The sequence below is a fragment of the Lasioglossum baleicum genome, unplaced genomic scaffold, assembly GCF_051020765.1.
Source record: "Lasioglossum baleicum unplaced genomic scaffold, iyLasBale1 scaffold0101, whole genome shotgun sequence".
In the NCBI taxonomy this organism is placed as follows: Eukaryota; Metazoa; Arthropoda; class Insecta; order Hymenoptera; family Halictidae; genus Lasioglossum; species Lasioglossum baleicum.
This window is the reverse complement of record NW_027469161.1, coordinates 203135-221689: the sequence shown is the minus strand read 5'-3', so window position 1 is coordinate 221689 and position 18555 is coordinate 203135. Positions and strand designations below refer to the sequence as shown.

Genomic DNA, 18555 nt, shown 5'->3' with positions numbered 1-18555 from the left:
ATTGTAACATTATTTATTTTGTAATTTTACTACAAGCATAAAAGTGCATATAATTTTTATTCTTTCCCTTTAATACATGGTAACTGCTGCCCTATGACCAGGGTAAAAATTCACATCGTATTGATAGTGGTACCAAATTTAACAGCTTATATTATACTTATGAAAGTTTTGCTTTGAAAGGGAGTGGGTACAATATTTATATTGTGCGAAACATTAACAAAAGCTATGTATATAGCAATATGGAGTGTTACGTCACGCCCCACGTCCTAGGCAAAGAAGATGACCCCAGGAGGCGGCACGTGGAATTGAAGAGGAAACGGTCTTTTACGCCAAGACAGCCAGACGGGCAGTCATATGCGCTAGGACACCGATAGTCATTTGAGACCGACACCCGCTAGCAGTCAACGCGGATGGCGATACTTCTACGCTGACGCAACGAACGCGGTGAGTTGACATGGAACAAAAGGGGTTACAAAAGATACGAATTCTCACCGGTTAGTTGTTGTATCTTAGTAGTACTGTTGAAGGAGCTGAGCTCGTCGGTCAGCATGGGTCTGGTATAACGGGTCGTCCAGACAGATCTCATCGAGATGAGGAAGGTTTGGCAGCTGTCTCGCTGGGGTACGCACGACAATGCGTCTGTTGGACGGTAGGTACTCGTCCTTGATGATCCTACAGCGAACGTGCGGCAAGATTATGGTGCTCCTGCTGTCATCGTCATCAGAGCTGGTGACGAGATCAATGACCTCGTAACGAACGGCAGGCGGGTTGTTGTTGTCACTGGACAGGTTTATGGTATTCCTGACGTCGTCGTCGTCGTCAGAGATGTCAACGAGATCGGCTATCTCGTAGCGACCAGCAGACGGTTTGGTGACAGGTGAAGAACGCGAGAGGTCCGCGTGGTCGACCTCTGTGTTCGGAATCGGACGGCACGGACAACCGTATACCGATACGTAATCTGACGCGTCGCACTCGATATTCTCGGTCGTTCCGAGAAGTTCAGTCCAATCAGTCGAACTTAAGACGCGGTTTAAGATGGCTGTTTGATTTAATGCCCGTTTGAACTTGGCCAGTTGATACTTTCGGCCTGCACGACGTGTACGACGCATAAGGGATGGGTATGGAAGGAACTGTTTCGGAAGAGTTAATACTCTGAAAATCCTTTTGTCGGATTTTGTCTAAGTCCCAAACGTGAAAGAAAAATTGGCCAGGGGTTCCCCGTAGGCGCTGGCCAGAGGTAATTTACCTGACTCGAAAATGTCCACTCGTTAATCGGCACTACCCAGCAGAGCAGACGAACTGGCCTCCGAGCCGGGTCACCGTGCGACAACGAGGGCACTATTAAAACAGTCACTTCACTCTAGACACTGATATGTTTCCTTTCACAAACTGTCACTTTAACTTCGATAATCTTTTGACTAAGTGTCACCTCGTTGACCCGGCGGAGCTGTAAGCTTCTCCCTTTGTGACCGAGGTTGAACACGTAAGCGAGAGCTCAATTATTTATTATTAATATTAAATGCGTTTATCTGATTTGGAAAGTTATTATTTCCAAACGTCTACTCGTCAACCACTACTTCTCAGCGGAGCGGACGAACTGACCTCCAAGCCGAGTTCTGTATGATTAACGAGGGCACGATTCGAATTTCGAAAAGAAACTGTCACTGGATTTAGTAGAATGATGTGGAAATTAACTTCACGTAGCACTGGTAAAATATAATATATATATTGAAATAAAGAACGTTGAGTACACTTGAGTATAAACTTGGTAGTATAATAATAAATGAATTAAACGTAATAATCGTATACGGAGTATGAGTTAGTAAGAGTTAGAATTGGAATTGATTTAGGAATTGAATTGGAATGGATTTGGAATAGAATAGTAGAACAAACGTCGATGAACGTCGAAGCGCGAATTAGAAGAGCGCAGATCGACACGTCTGCTCGCTTCGCTGGCTTGGGCCAGACTGACTGATGTCGTTGTGTGAGAATGGAGTGAGCGCAGACCGACACGTCCGCTCACTTCGCTGGCTAGCACCAGACTGATGCAAGAGGCAGCTCTGCGTTGCCTCCTTCGCTCGGAGTGGGGGTTGCTGACGCTGCAGTCCCTTTGTCCTCGCTCGTCGGAGTGGTGACGGGTGCAAGACTGCTGACGTTGCAGTCTCTTTGTCCTCGCTCTCGACAGAGTGGTGACGCGTGCAAGACTGCTGACGTTGCGATCTCTTTGTTCTCGAGGTGGCGTTTACTCGAGCGGAGTTGAGGATTTGAACAAGTTGTAAGTGTAGATGAGGGTTTGAACAAGTGAAAGTAAGTTCGGAGTGATGGTTGGGTTTAGAACAATTGGGAGAGTCGAGATTTAAGTAGCGATGGGTATTAGAACAAGTTTAGGAAAAGTCGTGGGTGAAGTAGTGATGGGTTTAAGAGGTATTAGAATTAGAACAAGAGTTTGATAGCGATGGGTTTAAGAGGTTGTTATGTACTTAATAATTAGTCTTAACCTAGAATCGAGGTACGGTCCTCGATTCGACCAACGTCGGAGGTCGTCCGACGTAACAGGAGCAAGATAAAAGAATTAGCTCCAACGCTTCATGAGAATTTGAAGTTTACAATGACTGATTATGAAAGTGCAGCAATGATTGCATTGGAGCAGCAGTTTCCATTGAGCAGTGTAAAAGGCTGCTGGTTCCACTATAATCAGGTTAATATAATTTTATAGGGAATAAATTTACTGCCCATAAAAAGATATAATTTTAAACCAAGTGTACGTTTTACAGGCTTTATTACGAAAATGGCGCCATTTAGGTCTCGCAGATGCACCAACTAAAGTATTGTCAATGGCAATGACATTAGCTTTAGCTCCTGCAGACCTCTTTAAAAAAGGGTTTGCTGAAATTGAAAGAGAATCAGCTTCTTTTACCGCTGAGCATCCTCCAATCAAAATTTTTATCGAATACATACGATCCACGTGGTTGCCAAAAGCAGAAAAAGTTTCAGTATATGATTGTCCCATGAGAACAAACAATACCACCGAGTCTTACAATAATGTTGTTTCATTGAAGTTAGGAAGAGGGAAAAAAAACATGGATATTTTTGGGTAATTCTTTCATTAATTTTATTTCATTTATACATTTTTATTTGTGTATAAAACAAAATTTAAAAGAACGATTTCTCATCCAAGCCAAGTTAACTGTGTAAACTTTACAGAAACTATAAAGCAACTAATAATGGATGAAGAAATTAAATTAAAAAGACTCAATGAAGGACAATGCGTACGTCGTAAAAGCAACGAGAAAAGTGTAATAAGAGATAATAAGATTGGATTACTACAGAAACATCTTGCTAGTGGAAGGTTTGATTTTGTCCTAAATGTTAAAAAATATAATTATACATAAAAGATATTTACTTATTGATTTTAGATTAACTTTGAAAGAGTTTTTATTATCGTTTCATAAAGGTCATAAGATATTAATGTATGGGACTTCCGTTTCCGGTTGTGTGAGAGATTGTGGTAGGTAATTAGCTGTGCGTGATTTTGGTGTGCTAGAGTGGAGTGGAAAGAAGTGCGAGTGCTGAAAACTGCTGAGAGGGGTTAGGAGATCTAGGGATAGGTGGGAGAGAAAGGGATAAGGGTGTGGGAGTGAGAGAAAAAGCAATAGGAAAGGGATAAGTGAACGGAGAGAATAGGTTAGGTTGGCGTGGAGATAGACAGGTGGGCGCGGGAAAAGAGAGTAGGAGGAAGGTGGCGCGATCTGGAGAGAGAAAAGTAAAATAGGTGACAGGTAGAGTAAGAAGCGGGAACTTTTGAAAAGAAGTAAGAGGGAAAAAGTTGAAAGTGTAGGAAAATGGGCGAGAGAAGAGGGGTAGAAAAGGGGATAGAGAGGGAGGAAGCGAAGGGTAGATTGGGGATGATCATGAGGGATGGTAATATAGAGCGGTGGTTCAGCTCTGAAAGTGTGGACTCCGTGGGGAGGAAAAGGGGGTTTGAGAACGTAGAGGAAGGGGAGGAGGATGTTAACGCAATTTTTAAAAAAAGCGATAATACGAGGAGGTCTCCGCAAAAAGATAACAGGGGCGAGGGAGGAAATTATAAAGAAATGGAAGAAATGTTTAGAGGGCTAATGGGGGAGGTGAGGAGGATGAGGGATGAGATGAGGGGGGAAAGGGAGGAAGGGAAATTGTTAATAGATGAATGGAGGAGGGAAAGGGAAAAATGGAGGGAAGAGAGGAGGGAGGAAGAACTAAATAGGGAAAGGATGAGGAATTGGTTAGAAGGCTTAGAGGGAAGGGTAGTAAAGGTAGAGGGGAGAATAGAGGAGCTAGTGAGGGAGGAGGGGGAAGGGGGTAGGAGGGAAAAAGCAGATATGAGAATAGATCGTATAGAGGGAAAATTGGGAAAAGTGGAGGAATGGATAGGGGAAAAGGAAAGGGGGGGAAAAGAGGCGGGGGAGTATGGGGCAAGGGGAGAAATAAGTATAGATGAGAATAGGAAAAGATTAAGGTTATTAGAAATTAAGCAGGACAAGAGGGATAGAGAGGAGAAGAAGAATAATATAGTAATAAGGAGGATAAAGGTGGAGGGTAGGGATATAAAAGTAGAGGTTAAAAGACTGTGGGAAAAGATGGAGTTGAAAGAAGAGGGTATTAATGAAATTAGGAAGATAGGGAAAGTAGGTAAAGACGGGAGGGGAATGGTTCTGGTGAAGCTGTCAAATAGGGAAACTAAAAGAAGGGTAATGGAGGGGAAGAAAAAGCTTAGGGGGCAAGAGGAAAGGGTAGAGGACGATTTGACAGAAGAGGAGAGGAGGGCAAGGTGGAAAATTGAAAGGGCAGCTGAGAAAGAAAGGAGGGAGGGAAAAAATGTTCAGATAGGATACATGAAGTTATGGGTAAATGGGAAGGTGAAAAGGTGGGATGAGCTTGAGGAAAAATTGATAGAGGGGCAGGGAAACGAATAGGGAAGGAATCAGGGGAGGGTGGGGATAAGAAGAAGAGGGAAGGGCATAAGATTAGTTTCTGGAATGTGGCAGGGCTGTTAAATAAAAATAAGGAGTTTTGGAAAGGGATTGAAGATTGGGATGTAGTAGTTTTGATGGAGACGTGGCTGGAAGAGAAGGGGTGGGATAAAATCAGGGATAGGCTCACAAAAGGGTATGTGTGGGAGGCTCAATGGGCAAAAAGGGAGGAAAAGAAGGGAAGGGCAAAAGGGGGTATGGTAGTAGGTGTGAGGAAGGAATTAGAAGTAGAAGGGGGGGACAAAAAAGGAAGTGAGGGGATTATGTCGGTGAAGGTGAGGTTAGAGGGGTGTTGGTGGAGGGTGGTGGGGGTATATGTAAATGGGGATTTAGACAAGAAGCTAGATGAGATGGGGGAATGGGTAGAGGCTAGAGAAAAAGGGGTAAGGGTGATTGTAGGGGGGGATTTCAATGCAAGAACGGGAAGGGAAGGGGGAGAGGTCATAGAAGAAGGAGGGGGGAGAGGGTTAAGAAGTTCTAAGGACCTAATAGTTAATGGGGATGGGAGGAGATTGTGTAACTACATAGGAGAAAGGGGGTGGGGAATTATGAACGGGAATATAAAGGGGGATGAGGAAGGGGAGTGGACGTACGTAGGGGCGAGAGGGAACTCGGTGATTGACTACGTGCTGGGGAATGAGGATACAAGGGAAGGTGTGGGAAAGGTAGAGATTGGGGATAAGATAGACTCAGACCATATGCCCGTAATAGTATGGGTAAAGGGGGAGATGGGAGGGAAAAAAGGGAGGAAGGGAGGAGGGAAAAGAAGAATGGTGGGGAGGTGGTCGGAAGAAGCAGGGGAGGAATTTAGGGAAAAATTTGCAGCTAGAGCAAGTGGAGGGGATGGCTTGCAGGAAGACTGGGAAGGGCTGAAAGGGAAAATATTGGAAGCTATAGGGGAAATGGGGAAAAATGAAAAAATAAAGAGAAAAGGATGGTGGGATGAGGAATGTAGAGTAGGAAAACAGTTAGCGAGGGAGGAGTTAAGAAAGTGGAGAAAGGAAGGAGGGGATGGATTAGCCTTTAGGGAGAAGAAAAGGGAATACCAGAAATTGTGCGAGGAGAGGAAGAAAAAAGAGAGGGAAAAATGGGAAAAAGAAGTAGAGGGGATAAAAACGGAGAGTCAGGTGTGGAAGGTTGTAAGTAGGGAAAGAAAAAGAAGATCGAGGATAGACGAAAGAATAAGGATGGAAGAGTGGGAACAATATTTTAGGGATTTGCTGGGAGGGGTAGAAGGGAGGGTGGGAAAGTTAGGAAAAAGTAGAAGAGAGGGGGATGGAGAGAAAGATTTAGAAATAGGGGAAATCATAAGGGTGGTAAAAGGGCTGAAGGATGGGAAAGCGGCGGGTGGAGACGGGATTCCAAATGAGATATGGAAGCATGGGGGATCCGAAGTGCAGGAGGAGCTATGGAGGATCTGCAATAGGGTGTGGAGGGGAGGGGGTTGGCCGGAGGATTGGGCGGAGGGGGTGGTGGTTCCAATCGCAAAAAAAGGGGATAGTAGAAAGGTGGGGAACTATAGAGGAGTAACATTGACGCAGACAGCATATAAGATTTACGCGGCAGTATTAGCGGAGAGGGTGAGGGAGGAAGTGGAGAGAAAGGGGCTGTTGCCGGCAAGCCAAACAGGATTTAGAAAAGGCCTAGGGTGTATAGATAACATCTATGTGTTAAACTATCTTATAAACAGGCAGGTGAGGAGGAAAGAAAGGAGGCTAGTAATTATGTTTGTAGATCTGAAGGCGGCGTTTGACTCGGTAGACAGGGAAGTATTAGTAGAAGCGATGAGGAAAAGGGGAGTGAGGGAAGGGCTAGTGGAAAGATGTGAGGAGGTTTTGAGAGAAACAAAAAGTAAAATAAGAGTGGGGGAAGAAGAAGGGGAATGTTTCTGGACAGAAAGAGGGGTTAGGCAGGGCTGCCCACTAAGCCCCTTGTTATTCACATTAATGCTGGCGGATATAGATGAGGAGCTTGAGAGGGGAGGTTGGGGAGGGGTCAAAGTGGGGGGAAGAAAGATTCGTACGCTATCATATGCAGACGATATAGCCATGTTAGCAGAGGAGGAGGACGGGATGAGGGGAATGATGGGGGTATTAGAAAGGTACCTAGAGGGGAAAAAGCTACAACTTAACGCGGAAAAGTCAAAGGTGATGAGGTGTAGGGTGGGAGGGGGGAGATGGAAGAAAGTTTCATGGAGGTGGAAAGGGAAGGTAATTGAGGAAGTAGGGGAGTACAATTATTTAGGGTACACGATCACGAGGGATGGGGGGCAGAAGGCGCATGTACAGGATAGATTAAGAAAGGGGGCGGCGGTTATGGGACAGGTCTGGGGGATAGGGAAGAGGAAGTTTGGTAAAGATTGGGGTAGAAGAGTGTGGCTGTTTGACAAACTGGTATGGTCGGTAGTTAGCTACGGAGTAGAAATATGGGGTTGGAAAGAGAGAGAAGGAATAGAGAAGCTACAGGAAAGGTATTTGAAATGGGCTTTAGGGGTAGGTAGGTTTACACCAGGATATATGGTTAGGGAAGAGTTACAAAGGGAATTGTTGAGGGGGAGGGCTGGGTTAAGGGCATGGGGGTATGAGAAGAAGTTAGGGGAGGGTAAAGGGGGGGAGTTAGCACGGTTATGTTGGGAAGAGATAAGGAGGAGGGATGGGAGGGAAGGGATAAGGACTGGGTGGGAAAGGGAGAGAGAGGAATTTATAAGGGGGCAAGGGTGGTCGTTGGAGGAATGGAATGAAATAGTAGAGGGGAGGAATGAGTCAGTTAGTGGAGAGATAATAAAAAGAGAGGGGAAAAGGCAAAGAAAGGATAGGTGGGAGAAAATAGAAAACTCGAAGTCAAACAAGTGGTATGGGAGGGTAAAGGGGGAGGGGCTGCCGGGGTATTTAAAGAAAGGGTGGGGTGAGAGTAGGTGGCAGAGGGTGGCAAGGTACAGGTTAGGGAATGAGATGATGGGTGAGAGATATTGGATGGATGAAGACAGGAGAAAATGTAGAGTGTGTGGATGGGAAAACGAAACGTGGGAGCATGTGTGGGAAGTATGGATGAGGATGGATGACAGCAAAGGATGGCAGGAGAGTATGTGGGAAATGTTGGAAGATGAAGGAGGAGGGGAGGAATGGATGAGGATGATAGATGATTGGAGAATGGGAATGAATGAGAAGAGTGGGAGTGGAAGTGAGCAACCGGGAAAGGGAGTCCACGGCTAGGGAAGGGGGGTTGAGAAGGGCTACGGGAATCGAGGTGCTGGGGGAAAAAGGGGTGAGTTAGCAAATATGCTAGCTCAATGTAAGCGTGTCTCTCTCTCTCTCTCTAGAGTAATTTAGGTTAAGATTAGTTGATAAGTTAGATTTAAGTAATTAGTAATTAAGTATTAAGTTTGTATGAGAGTTGTGATAAAGGAGGCAGTATGTTAATTTGTAACCCCAAGGGGATCAAATAAAGTTATTATATAAGATATTAATGTATGGAGATCATGAAGGTAAAGTATGACAATTGGTGTTAATGTAAACAAAAATAGGGATTGTTCTAATCGCGCATTGTTTTCATTGCACATAAGTTTTTCCCAGAACCGTAATGACCTCAATCAAAATAAACTACCATCCATTTTTACTTCGAACTGTTAACACATTCACGACCGGCGGTTATTAAGTGAGACTTATAGCTATGTACCGCCTATAGCTGAATACCGTAAGGTCACAAACATAGGTCTACGACTACGGTATCGGTATACAGCTACAGAATTTGAAATGTCGTAGGACTAGGTTACCTGTCTTGAATCTATTAATAATTTAAACACGCGGGACTGGTTAAAACAGTGTGTAATGAGGATTCTCATAAAAAAAGTCTTTTAATACTCTTGTCATGTGTTACGTCCCGGGTCGGATATTATCCGACGAAACGACGCCCAGACGGGGCGGGGACGTAACCGACCAATTTATTTAAGACGATCTTAGATCCACGTGGCGCGTAACGTCCACGTCTGATCAGGGACCCGATACCGGCGTTCGTCGTTGTTGAAAAGGCGAAGAGGGGAATAAAATGCGAACCGAGACGGACGTCGTCCGTCGTGAACACCGCGTAGAACTAACACGCGCGCGGTAGTAGAGATGGTTCCCAGTGGTCGAAGTGTCACTATGCGGGTGTGTGCAACTCGTCCGAACGCGTGGGTTTGCTCGATTTGTGACAGGAGATTTCGATCGAAGGGAATTAGTGTTCTCTCGGTACCGAGCACCCTCTGGGCTCATACGTACACGATTGATACACCAATTTTAGGGTTAGAAGAACGGACGTAGGAAGTCTAAGGAATTTGCGGAACAGGTCGGAGTCGAACAACCCGATGAAACACCACGCGCACACTCACTTTCGCGATCACTTTAACCGGTCACTGGGAACGACACTTTAGAAGTGGAAGATATCGAGGAGTAGGATGTTGCTGAATAAACTGCGAAATAGATGGTTTAAACAGACAGAATATAATGAATCAGAATATGTACAAGAATAAGACTTGCGAGCAGAACTCGTGAACCAAATACAATGTCGGTTCGCTAGCGAGCTCGAACGAGATATATAGCACAGAATAGTAACAAGCAGGTTACGAGCGAGCTCGTACAAAGCAAAATGGCACAAAAATAAGAATTATCAGCCTTAATTATAATGCGAGCAAGCTCGTACAACAAAATAGCACTAGATAATAGTTATCAATACAAATAGTAATGCGAGCAAGCTCGTTCAAACAAAAATAGCGCCAAATTAACAAAAATAGCAATTGCAATACGAATAGTAATGCGAGCAAGCTCGTATAAGCCAAATAACACAAAATTAACAATTGAAATGTGAATAATAAAGCGAGCAAGATCGCATAAACAAGATAGCACGAAAATAGTAATTATAAATTTGAAATGATAATGCGAGTAAGCTCGTACAACAAAATAACGGTGACGGTTTACGAGTAACCTCGTACAACCAATAAACCAGAATAATATCTGTAAATACGTAATAATAATCTTGTCACGTCCTGGCGGGGCTATAAGAGCAAGAGAAGAGAATACCGCGGCCCGGCTACTCTACTCTTCCACTGACTGACATTTAATAAAAGTGTTGGTCTTTTTATCAACAGACTAGGACCCGATGCCGACACCTGCATGCAGTCTTACACAGATGAATGATGCACGCGACCCTGAAACATACGCGGTAATATGTTCCACTTACTTTTACGCTTCGCTTGCTTGTCGATTGACACGAGACATGAATTCGCAACGGATGAACAGCTACGGTTGCGCTGATGGCCTTGAATACGGTCCGCTCTGCTTGACAGGCGTTGATCCAAATGGCTGGAAACGACCTTCAAGGATTGACGACTGCGCCAAACTCTGTCACGTCAATATTTGACAGGAACGACCTCCAATGATTGACAGCTGGCTGCTACGGTATTGTAGACGGATGCGCTCGTTGAGGAAACGGGCGTGGACGCTGTACGATACCGTGAATCTAACTCACGAATATCGTCCGCGTGATTGACGATATTTTAACTAGCGAAAACGGGCGTGGACGCTGTGCGATCCCGCGAATTTATCTCGCGAATATCGTCCGCGTGGTTGACGATATTTTGATTCGAGAAAACGGACGTGGATGCTGCGGAGCTTGCTATGCGAGCAAGTCTATCACTATCACGCACGTACGCGAACACGTAACAGGAAATTGAATAAGGAATACTATTCGCGAACTTTCCAGTGAGAACTCTATCTCTAACTAACAACGTGTCACTTCAAACTACGAAGTTAGGAGCAAGGAAATAATAATTGGGATCTAGATTGACTCTGGTAAAACAAAGTATATTATAAACGTAAAAGAATACAACGGTAAAGATGCTTATTATTAACGAAATCGAAATACGTACTAAGTACGAAATATGAAACGCAATAAAAATGTTTAATTGAATAAACGAAGTAATATTTGAATTAAACGAATAAGAATACGATATTACTGAATGGTATTAGGGACTGTGTCTAAACAGTATGGATTTGGAAAGATTGTGTCTAAACAATCTGGATTTGGAAAGACTATGTCTAAATAGTCTGGACTTGGAAGATTGACGAAAACTCGACTGACCCACTCGGGTCCCCGGAGAGGACTGGGGAAAATCGAACGTTCGTCGACGAATAACGTTCGTCCGAAAAATGCTGACTTCGCAAAAGGGGACCGTGTCCTCTTTGTGCCGGTCTTCGTCGTAAACAGCGCGATGGCCGCCGCACTAGAGTCAGCAGTTTTCGTTCCCAGTGGTGCAGGACTCGAAAATTAAGTGGTAACCATTGGCGTACCTATTTATTTATTTAAATAAATTGGGACTTAGAATATTTTCGAGCGCTTGCTCTTGCAAGGCGTTTCGATGTAAATTTTATATGTCATATGATTAGTTGACATCATTTGTCGACCGATCATATGTTTGAAAATATTCTAAGTACTTTTGAAAATTACCAAAAATCGAAATTTTGGTAAAGTCTAAACAAACGCGAATTGAGAACATAACCTACAAATTTTTAGGTTAGTTTCATGATTTTCGCTCACGAGTCCAATGATATTTCAATCTTCGAGTTTGGGCCATTTTTGGCTATTTTAGGAATTTGACAGATTTTGGATTTTAGGTTATGTTGATGGATTTCGATCAGATGTACGTGGTGTTAAGGATTCATTGTTATGAAGGATTTTTAGGAGTTTTGGAATCTTTAAAGGGGAACGCTCGCTCTTATGTATCTAATTTTACATGTAGTCTTAAAGCTAACGTCGGAGGTGCGACCGACGTCACACCTCCCCCCTTAGAGAAGAGATTTCACGCAGTGGAATCTCTGCCTCTGGGTGGCGGTAGACAGGATGCACTGAAATGTCATCCCTGTCTCGCAACGCTGGGTCAAGGGAATCGCAAATTAACGTTCGTTTCGTCAAGGGAGGACGGGTTCGGAATTCTCCGACACTGGCACTATCACTATCTTTGTCCTCGATGGCCGCTGAAGTCTTGTTGTCTCTCTGCTTCATGAATATAAAGAACCGGGTCAGTGAACTCCAGATGGCGACAACGAGATGCAGGCTCCAGCCGTATAGTGAGTGTAATGCGATGCCGTTAACGATCGTACTGATGATTGTTTTGATCGTGCGGATCGCTACATACACTCCGATTATTCCAGCACTTATTGATCCGAATGTAGTGAATCCGGACCATAATTTCTGTGCTGTAGACTCCGCTATCTGCTGTAGGGAGTTTTCATCGAGCAGATTGAACATATTGATGTTTCCCGCTGCAAACTGTCTTCCCGTCGCACCCTGTGCGATTGAATTTATGACTGCTACCTTCTCTACAGGAAACATTATATGATCCTGTAGTTTGTCCAGGTCGTCTTGTGAATAAATGCCTCCCGTTGCCAAGTTCTTCGGATCTATGTATTTCCAGGTTGACTTGGCGAGGGGGTGAAGCTCCGAAGGAGTGATGGCCTCCATCAATGACGGTGTTAGGCGATACCATGTTCCGTGCAGTCTATAATATGGGGGAAGTAGCTCATTGCATGGCTTTTCTGTCCCCGTATTTGAAATGATGTGGTCCCTTGGCTTCAGGAATTTTGATGTGTTCCGATACGTGATGGGTAGCTCATCATAACACCGTTCGGTTTTCCTCACTTGGACCGTGACTGGTATGCACTTTATTATGTGCACTACCTCTCCTGCTGGAACTGCGATAAATCCGACATCCTTCATGATGGCAGTGGCAACTTCTTCGGGTGCTGAATGTAATAATGTGAGGGCGTTCTGGAGAATCTGACGCTCTAGCTCACACTTCTGACGGATTACATCTTTGTAGAGTTGAGAAAATTGTTTCCGGAGGTGCTTCTCCACGTAAACAAATTTGCTGTTGACATACGTGAAGATGTCCAGATTGTTGACCAAGGTGTGTGTTTTCTCCTTGAATTTTCCTGAACTTCCAACTTCCAGAATGAACAGCTTGGGGTGTTCCGTTCGGATTATGACATATCCGCAAACTGACGATCTGCCTGTCTCCGTGAGTGCAAAAGTCGTGTCCTGCGATGCTACGGTATACAGGGTTGGAGAAGGATTCACCTTGGAGGATAGTTTAGTGGCTATCCCTTCGTACAAGACATCATAATTATTGAATTTGCACGAGTCCGTCGGCGTGGTTTCCCAGAACGTATGGCCATCTTGTGCGTCTAAGCAGCTTCCTTTTTGAAGGGGGCAGGTTTGCCCAGTTTGTAGATGAATCTGTCCGGTTGACAATCTGATTGGAGCGATGTAGTCGCGGATCGTGATTCGGACTAAAGCTTGTACCACGACATCGGTCCAAGTCCCAAACGGATCACTATACGTGGTTCCAGCGCAGCTACCATCGTTCTGAATAACTCCTGCTAACGTGAGGCCGTGAGAGGAGGTCGAGTTCGGCTGAATACCTGTGATCTGAGCGGCTGGGGTGATGAATATTGTCCCCGTCGTGTGTAGGCTCGAACAGGTTTCGCTGGAGATCGGTAATATATAGTCTTGTCGACCATTGGATACTACCGAATTATGTGAGTGCATGCCACAATAGTATATGGTTCTGTCTATTCCGATATGGCATTGCAAGACACGAGCTTGCGAGAATTCAGCTAGCTGCAGGAGCTGAATTCTTTCTAAATTTTCAGCTGGTGCGATGTCTTCTGGCTCGCAGTTAAGAGTGTCAATAGTTGAATACGTGGTAATATTCAAGGTTGAACCTCCACAGTCATATCCAATGAGTGTTGAGGCTTGCGTGGCAATAGAGAGCAAGATAGCTGCTTGTATCGGCTGCATGGTTGCTGTTATAGCGTTGTCGAGAGACTGATGATCTTCAGGGGTGACGGTTTCTCCTTGAAGATCTCGTTGTGTCGCAGGGATATCGTCTTCCTGCTGTGGAGTGGGGTGATGCTGACCAGAGGTTTTAAATTTCGCTCTTGGGTCGCTGCGATAGTTTATCGTTGGCGTAACGATATTGGAGACTCTGTTAACGCTAGGAAGATTGAATTCGTTTCGCAAGATACATAACGAAAGCTTATAATCAGACTTAGTTGTCTCGGGCGAGTATAATGTATCGGCTTTATTTCTTTTTCTTGCTGACGCGAATCTCGCGGAATTGTATTTGCCAGACGCATGGACTTTGTTTTCGGTCGCACGGATACCTGATCGTTGAAGCTGCAAGAGGTCTTGTTCCGGCGAGGATTTGAAGATAGGAGTTTGTGGCAAAACATAAACTCCTTTTGATTTAACTTTAGGAATAGAAATGTTTTCTAAATTGTTCTCATATGAACATTCTAAAAGTTCATCTGAGGCGAAGGCGCTGATGTTTCTTTCCACACAGGACTTTGAATATAAATCGTCGGGATGGTTACCGGAATTCTTTAAAGTATCGGGATGGCTACCGGAATCGTCGGGATGGTTACCGGAATTATTTAAAGAATCGGGATGGCTACCGGAATCGTCGGGATGGTTACCGGAATTATTTAAAGAATCGGGATGGCTACCGGAATCGTCGGGATGGTTACCGGAATTATTTAAAGAATCGGGATGGCTACCGGAATCGTCGGAATGGTTACCGGAATTATCTAAAGAATCGGGATGGCTACCGGAATCGTCGGAATGGTTACCGGAATTAATAGAAGACGCGAGTTGATCGTTAACGATCGTCTCGTGCGCGCGGCACGCACGAGCATTGAATAAGTCCGAATTGACTTCGGCTTGAATATTCGAAAAGGGAACCTCGATCTCTTCCACCTCCAACGTAGGCAGGGAGAAGGACGCCACTTCGGACGATGCGTTAAAGCATCGCAGGTATGCCTTTCCGTTACGGTTGGTGACTAAACAATCACCTAAGAACACATCGGGTTTTACATCTACTTTTCGCACATACCCTTCGCTTGGGCCCTTTACGTTGACGGCTATGCAGGCGGCGGTACGGCTTTCGATGGAATATTCCCGAGGATTCGAAAAGGGAATACGTAGGTTTTTATACTCTACGCATTCCTTCGCAAATGATATCTCTGCTCCCTCTCTGAAGAAGGGGGAGCCTAAGATACCATCTATATTAATTGGAAAACTGTCAGGCAGAACGTGTAGCGTGACTTTAATGGAATCTGCTAGCTCCGCATTGATATAACCGAGGGTCGCAATTTCTCCTTCTGTCACGCCATGGACGTGTATGACGCTGTCAGTTTTTAGATGAACGTCAGATTTGATACCAGACGCTCGGATTAAGTTGACCTCGGACCCGGTGTCCAAGAGGAACTCACACTCTTTTGAGAAGAGTGACGATCTTGCTTTTATTCGAGGGATAGGGGAGTCCGGCGCGAGATTTATTGCCGAGACTAATTTCGCGGATGGTCGTTCATTCTGCTGACCGTCCGGGTTATCTCTCCTATCTACTCGAATTTCATCTACTGCTGGTCGTCGCTGATGACGGCCAGCTGTGTTGCCTTTTGGCGATTCTCTTGGGATGCCTCCCGTCCTTTGGTCGCGTTTGTCGGGAGGCTTGATTCGTTTCCCGACTCATTTCTACTGTAATATTCGCGGCGGCGACATTCGTGTATGTCATGTCCCGTGCGCTTACAATATTTACAATACTTTTGATTCTCCGTAGGAAAGCGATCGCGACCTGGGGACTGGGAAGCGCGATCTTCGCGTTTATACGTTTCGCGCTGATTTGATTGCGACGGTTCGTGACGTCGCGGGGGAGGAGAGCGATACGCGTCTCTGTTATCGGGTTTCCTGTCTCGCCAGGATTCACGAGGTGAAAAGGAAGGTCGTTGATCTTTCCTTTCCAAAGATCTGTTGCGCTGCTCTGGCGCATTCCTATCATAAGGAGAGTTGCTTGATCGCTCTGGTGTGCGATTACGAGAGTCGGAGAATGCAACGCGGCGTCCGTCGTCGCGATAACGAACACGGTCAAGCTCGTACTGTTTGTACGCGGTTACTGCTTCATCGAATATTTTCTGTAATTCGAGTGACGCACAGAGCCTGACCTCGGCTCGAAGCGCTGGGATAAGACCACGCATGAAACAATCAATTGTGAATTTGTCAATCTCGTCTAGATTGGGGACCCCGCGGCCTGAATCTATGATCGCCGTTCTAAGGTCCTTTACTCGCGTAATATAATTCAACACGTGCTCGGACTGTCCTTGGTGTATCGAAGCTAATTCTCCGCGATATTGATCGATGAATTTATATGGGCCTAGTACATCTTTCAGGCGGTTGCACAATTCAGAGATTGTGTTAATATTTACGTCTTCAATCGCGGCGTATGCCTGTCCTCTAAGCTTATTGCATACTAATCTAGTGAGGGTACGCTCAGCTGTGGCTGGAACAGCTTCCAAGGCTCGCTTGCACGCGCGAACGAATTGTAGCACGGTTATGGAGGTGCCGTCAAAGGTAGGCACAAGTTCAACCGCTTGTTTAACGGTGAAATTCGAAGAATCGTGCATTATGGGTTCGCGGGGCGCAACGACTGGGCTAGCTGGAATTGATTGAGAATCTCTGGCCGATCGGATTTCTGCTATCTCGCGGCGTATATCCTCGTACGTTACTCTTTGCTCACGCGTTTCTGTTTCGTATTGCAATTTGAGTTGAGTCAACGCGGCGGTTTGATTAATGAGAGCTGCTTCTCTACGAGCTAAATCTTTCTGGAATTCAATTAATTCCTCTTCCGTAGGAGGAACCTTCTTTCTAGCCTCGCTACGCGTTTCCATGATTGCGTCGCTTGAAAATTTCTAAGTATGAAATTCGCGAAAAATAATCCGACTATATAACGTGGGCGAAGGGGCGTTTTCTAAACCGTCCGTCGCACTTTAACGTTCACTAAAACTCTCGATGAATTTGTACTGAGTACGAACATCGCGAAAAATAATTTGAGTATGTAACGTGGGCGAAAGGGCATTTCCTTCACTGCCCGTCGCACTTTTAACTGACACTATGCTTTCACGGACTCTAAGTCTACTGCGTTAAATTGTCAAACAATGATGGAACGCGCAGGGGTTCGCGTGCTAACACTGATTCTATTTTTATTCCTCGATGCCGTGCTTCTAACATCGGTGACCAACGACTGTCCTACCGACTGCGCCAAATTTGTCACAACAAATTTTGGCAGAGGTAGGACACATGACGTATCCTACAAAAGTGTTGACGGTGTCTCTAACATCGGTGACCAACGAGTGTCCTACCGACTGCGCCAAATTTGTCACGTCCTGGCGGGGCTATAAGAGCAAGAGAAGAGAATACCGCGGCCCGGCTACTCTACTCTTCCACTGACTGACATTTAATAAAAGTGTTGGTCTTTTTATCAACAGACTAGGACCCGATGCCGACACCTGCATGCAGTCTTACACAGATGAATGATGCACGCGACCCTGAAACATACGCGGTAATATGTTCCACTTACTTTTACGCTTCGCTTGCTTGTCGATTGACACGAGACATGAATTCGCAACGGATGAACAGCTACGGTTGCGCTGATGGCCTTGAATACGGTCCGCTCTGCTTGACAGGCGTTGATCCAAATGGCTGGAAACGACCTTCAAGGATTGACGACTGCGCCAAACTCTGTCACGTCAATATTTGACAGGAACGACCTCCAATGATTGACAGCTGGCTGCTACGGTATTGTAGACGGATGCGCTCGTTGAGGAAACGGGCGTGGACGCTGTACGATACCGTGAATCTAACTCACGAATATCGTCCGCGTGATTGACGATATTTTAACTAGCGAAAACGGGCGTGGACGCTGTGCGATCCCGCGAATTTATCTCGCGAATATCGTCCGCGTGGTTGACGATATTTTGATTCGAGAAAACGGACGTGGATGCTGCGGAGCTTGCTATGCGAGCAAGTCTATCACTATCACGCACGTACGCGAACACGTAACAGGAAATTGAATAAGGAATACTATTCGCGAACTTTCCAGTGAGAACTCTATCTCTAACTAACAACGTGTCACTTCAAACTACGAAGTTAGGAGCAAGGAAATAATAATTGGGATCTAGATTGACTCTGGTAAAACAAAGTATATTATAAACGTAAAAGAATACAACGGTAAAGATGCTTATTATTAACGAAATCGAAATACGTACTAAGTACGAAATATGAAACGCAATAAAAATGTTTAATTGAATAAACGAAGTAATATTTGAATTAAACGAATAAGAATACGATATTACTGAATGGTATTAGGGACTGTGTCTAAACAGTATGGATTTGGAAAGATTGTGTCTAAACAATCTGGATTTGGAAAGACTATGTCTAAATAGTCTGGACTTGGAAGATTGACGAAAACTCGACTGACCCACTCGGGTCCCCGGAGAGGACTGGGGAAAATCGAACGTTCGTCGACGAATAACGTTCGTCCGAAAAATGCTGACTTCGCAAAAGGGGACCGTGTCCTCTTTGTGCCGGTCTTCGTCGTAAACAGCGCGATGGCCGCCGCACTAGAGTCAGCAGTTTTCGTTCCCAGTGGTGCAGGACTCGAAAATTAAGTGGTAAC

The 18555-nt window shown here is 45.1% G+C and overlaps 1 protein-coding gene across 1 annotated transcript; it reads left to right on the top strand.

Moving 5' to 3' along the window:
* The first annotated feature begins 3842 nt into the window (after positions 1-3842).
* LOC143219926 (uncharacterized) lies at positions 3843-8224 on the top strand. Its single transcript, XM_076445719.1, has 4 exons — positions 3843-4127; positions 4518-4810; positions 4936-7482; positions 7999-8224. The coding sequence occupies exons 1-4, from the start codon at positions 3843-3845 to the stop codon at positions 8222-8224; spliced, it is 3351 nt and encodes a 1116-aa protein (XP_076301834.1).
* The last annotated feature ends 10331 nt before the right edge of the window (positions 8225-18555 follow it).

Excerpts from the sequence above, each read along its gene's own strand:
- LOC143219926 (XM_076445719.1), top strand. The coding sequence starts at position 3,843 with ATGGGCGAGAGAAGAGGGGTAGAAAAGGGGATAGAGAGGGAGGAAGCG. Across the intron at positions 4,128-4,517 it reads TTAGAGGGCTAATGGGGGAG|GACAAGAGGGATAGAGAGGA; the intron begins GTGAGGAGGATG and ends GAAATTAAGCAG. Across the intron at positions 4,811-4,935 it reads GAAGAGGAGAGGAGGGCAAG|AGGGGCAGGGAAACGAATAG; the intron begins GTGGAAAATTGA and ends AAAAATTGATAG.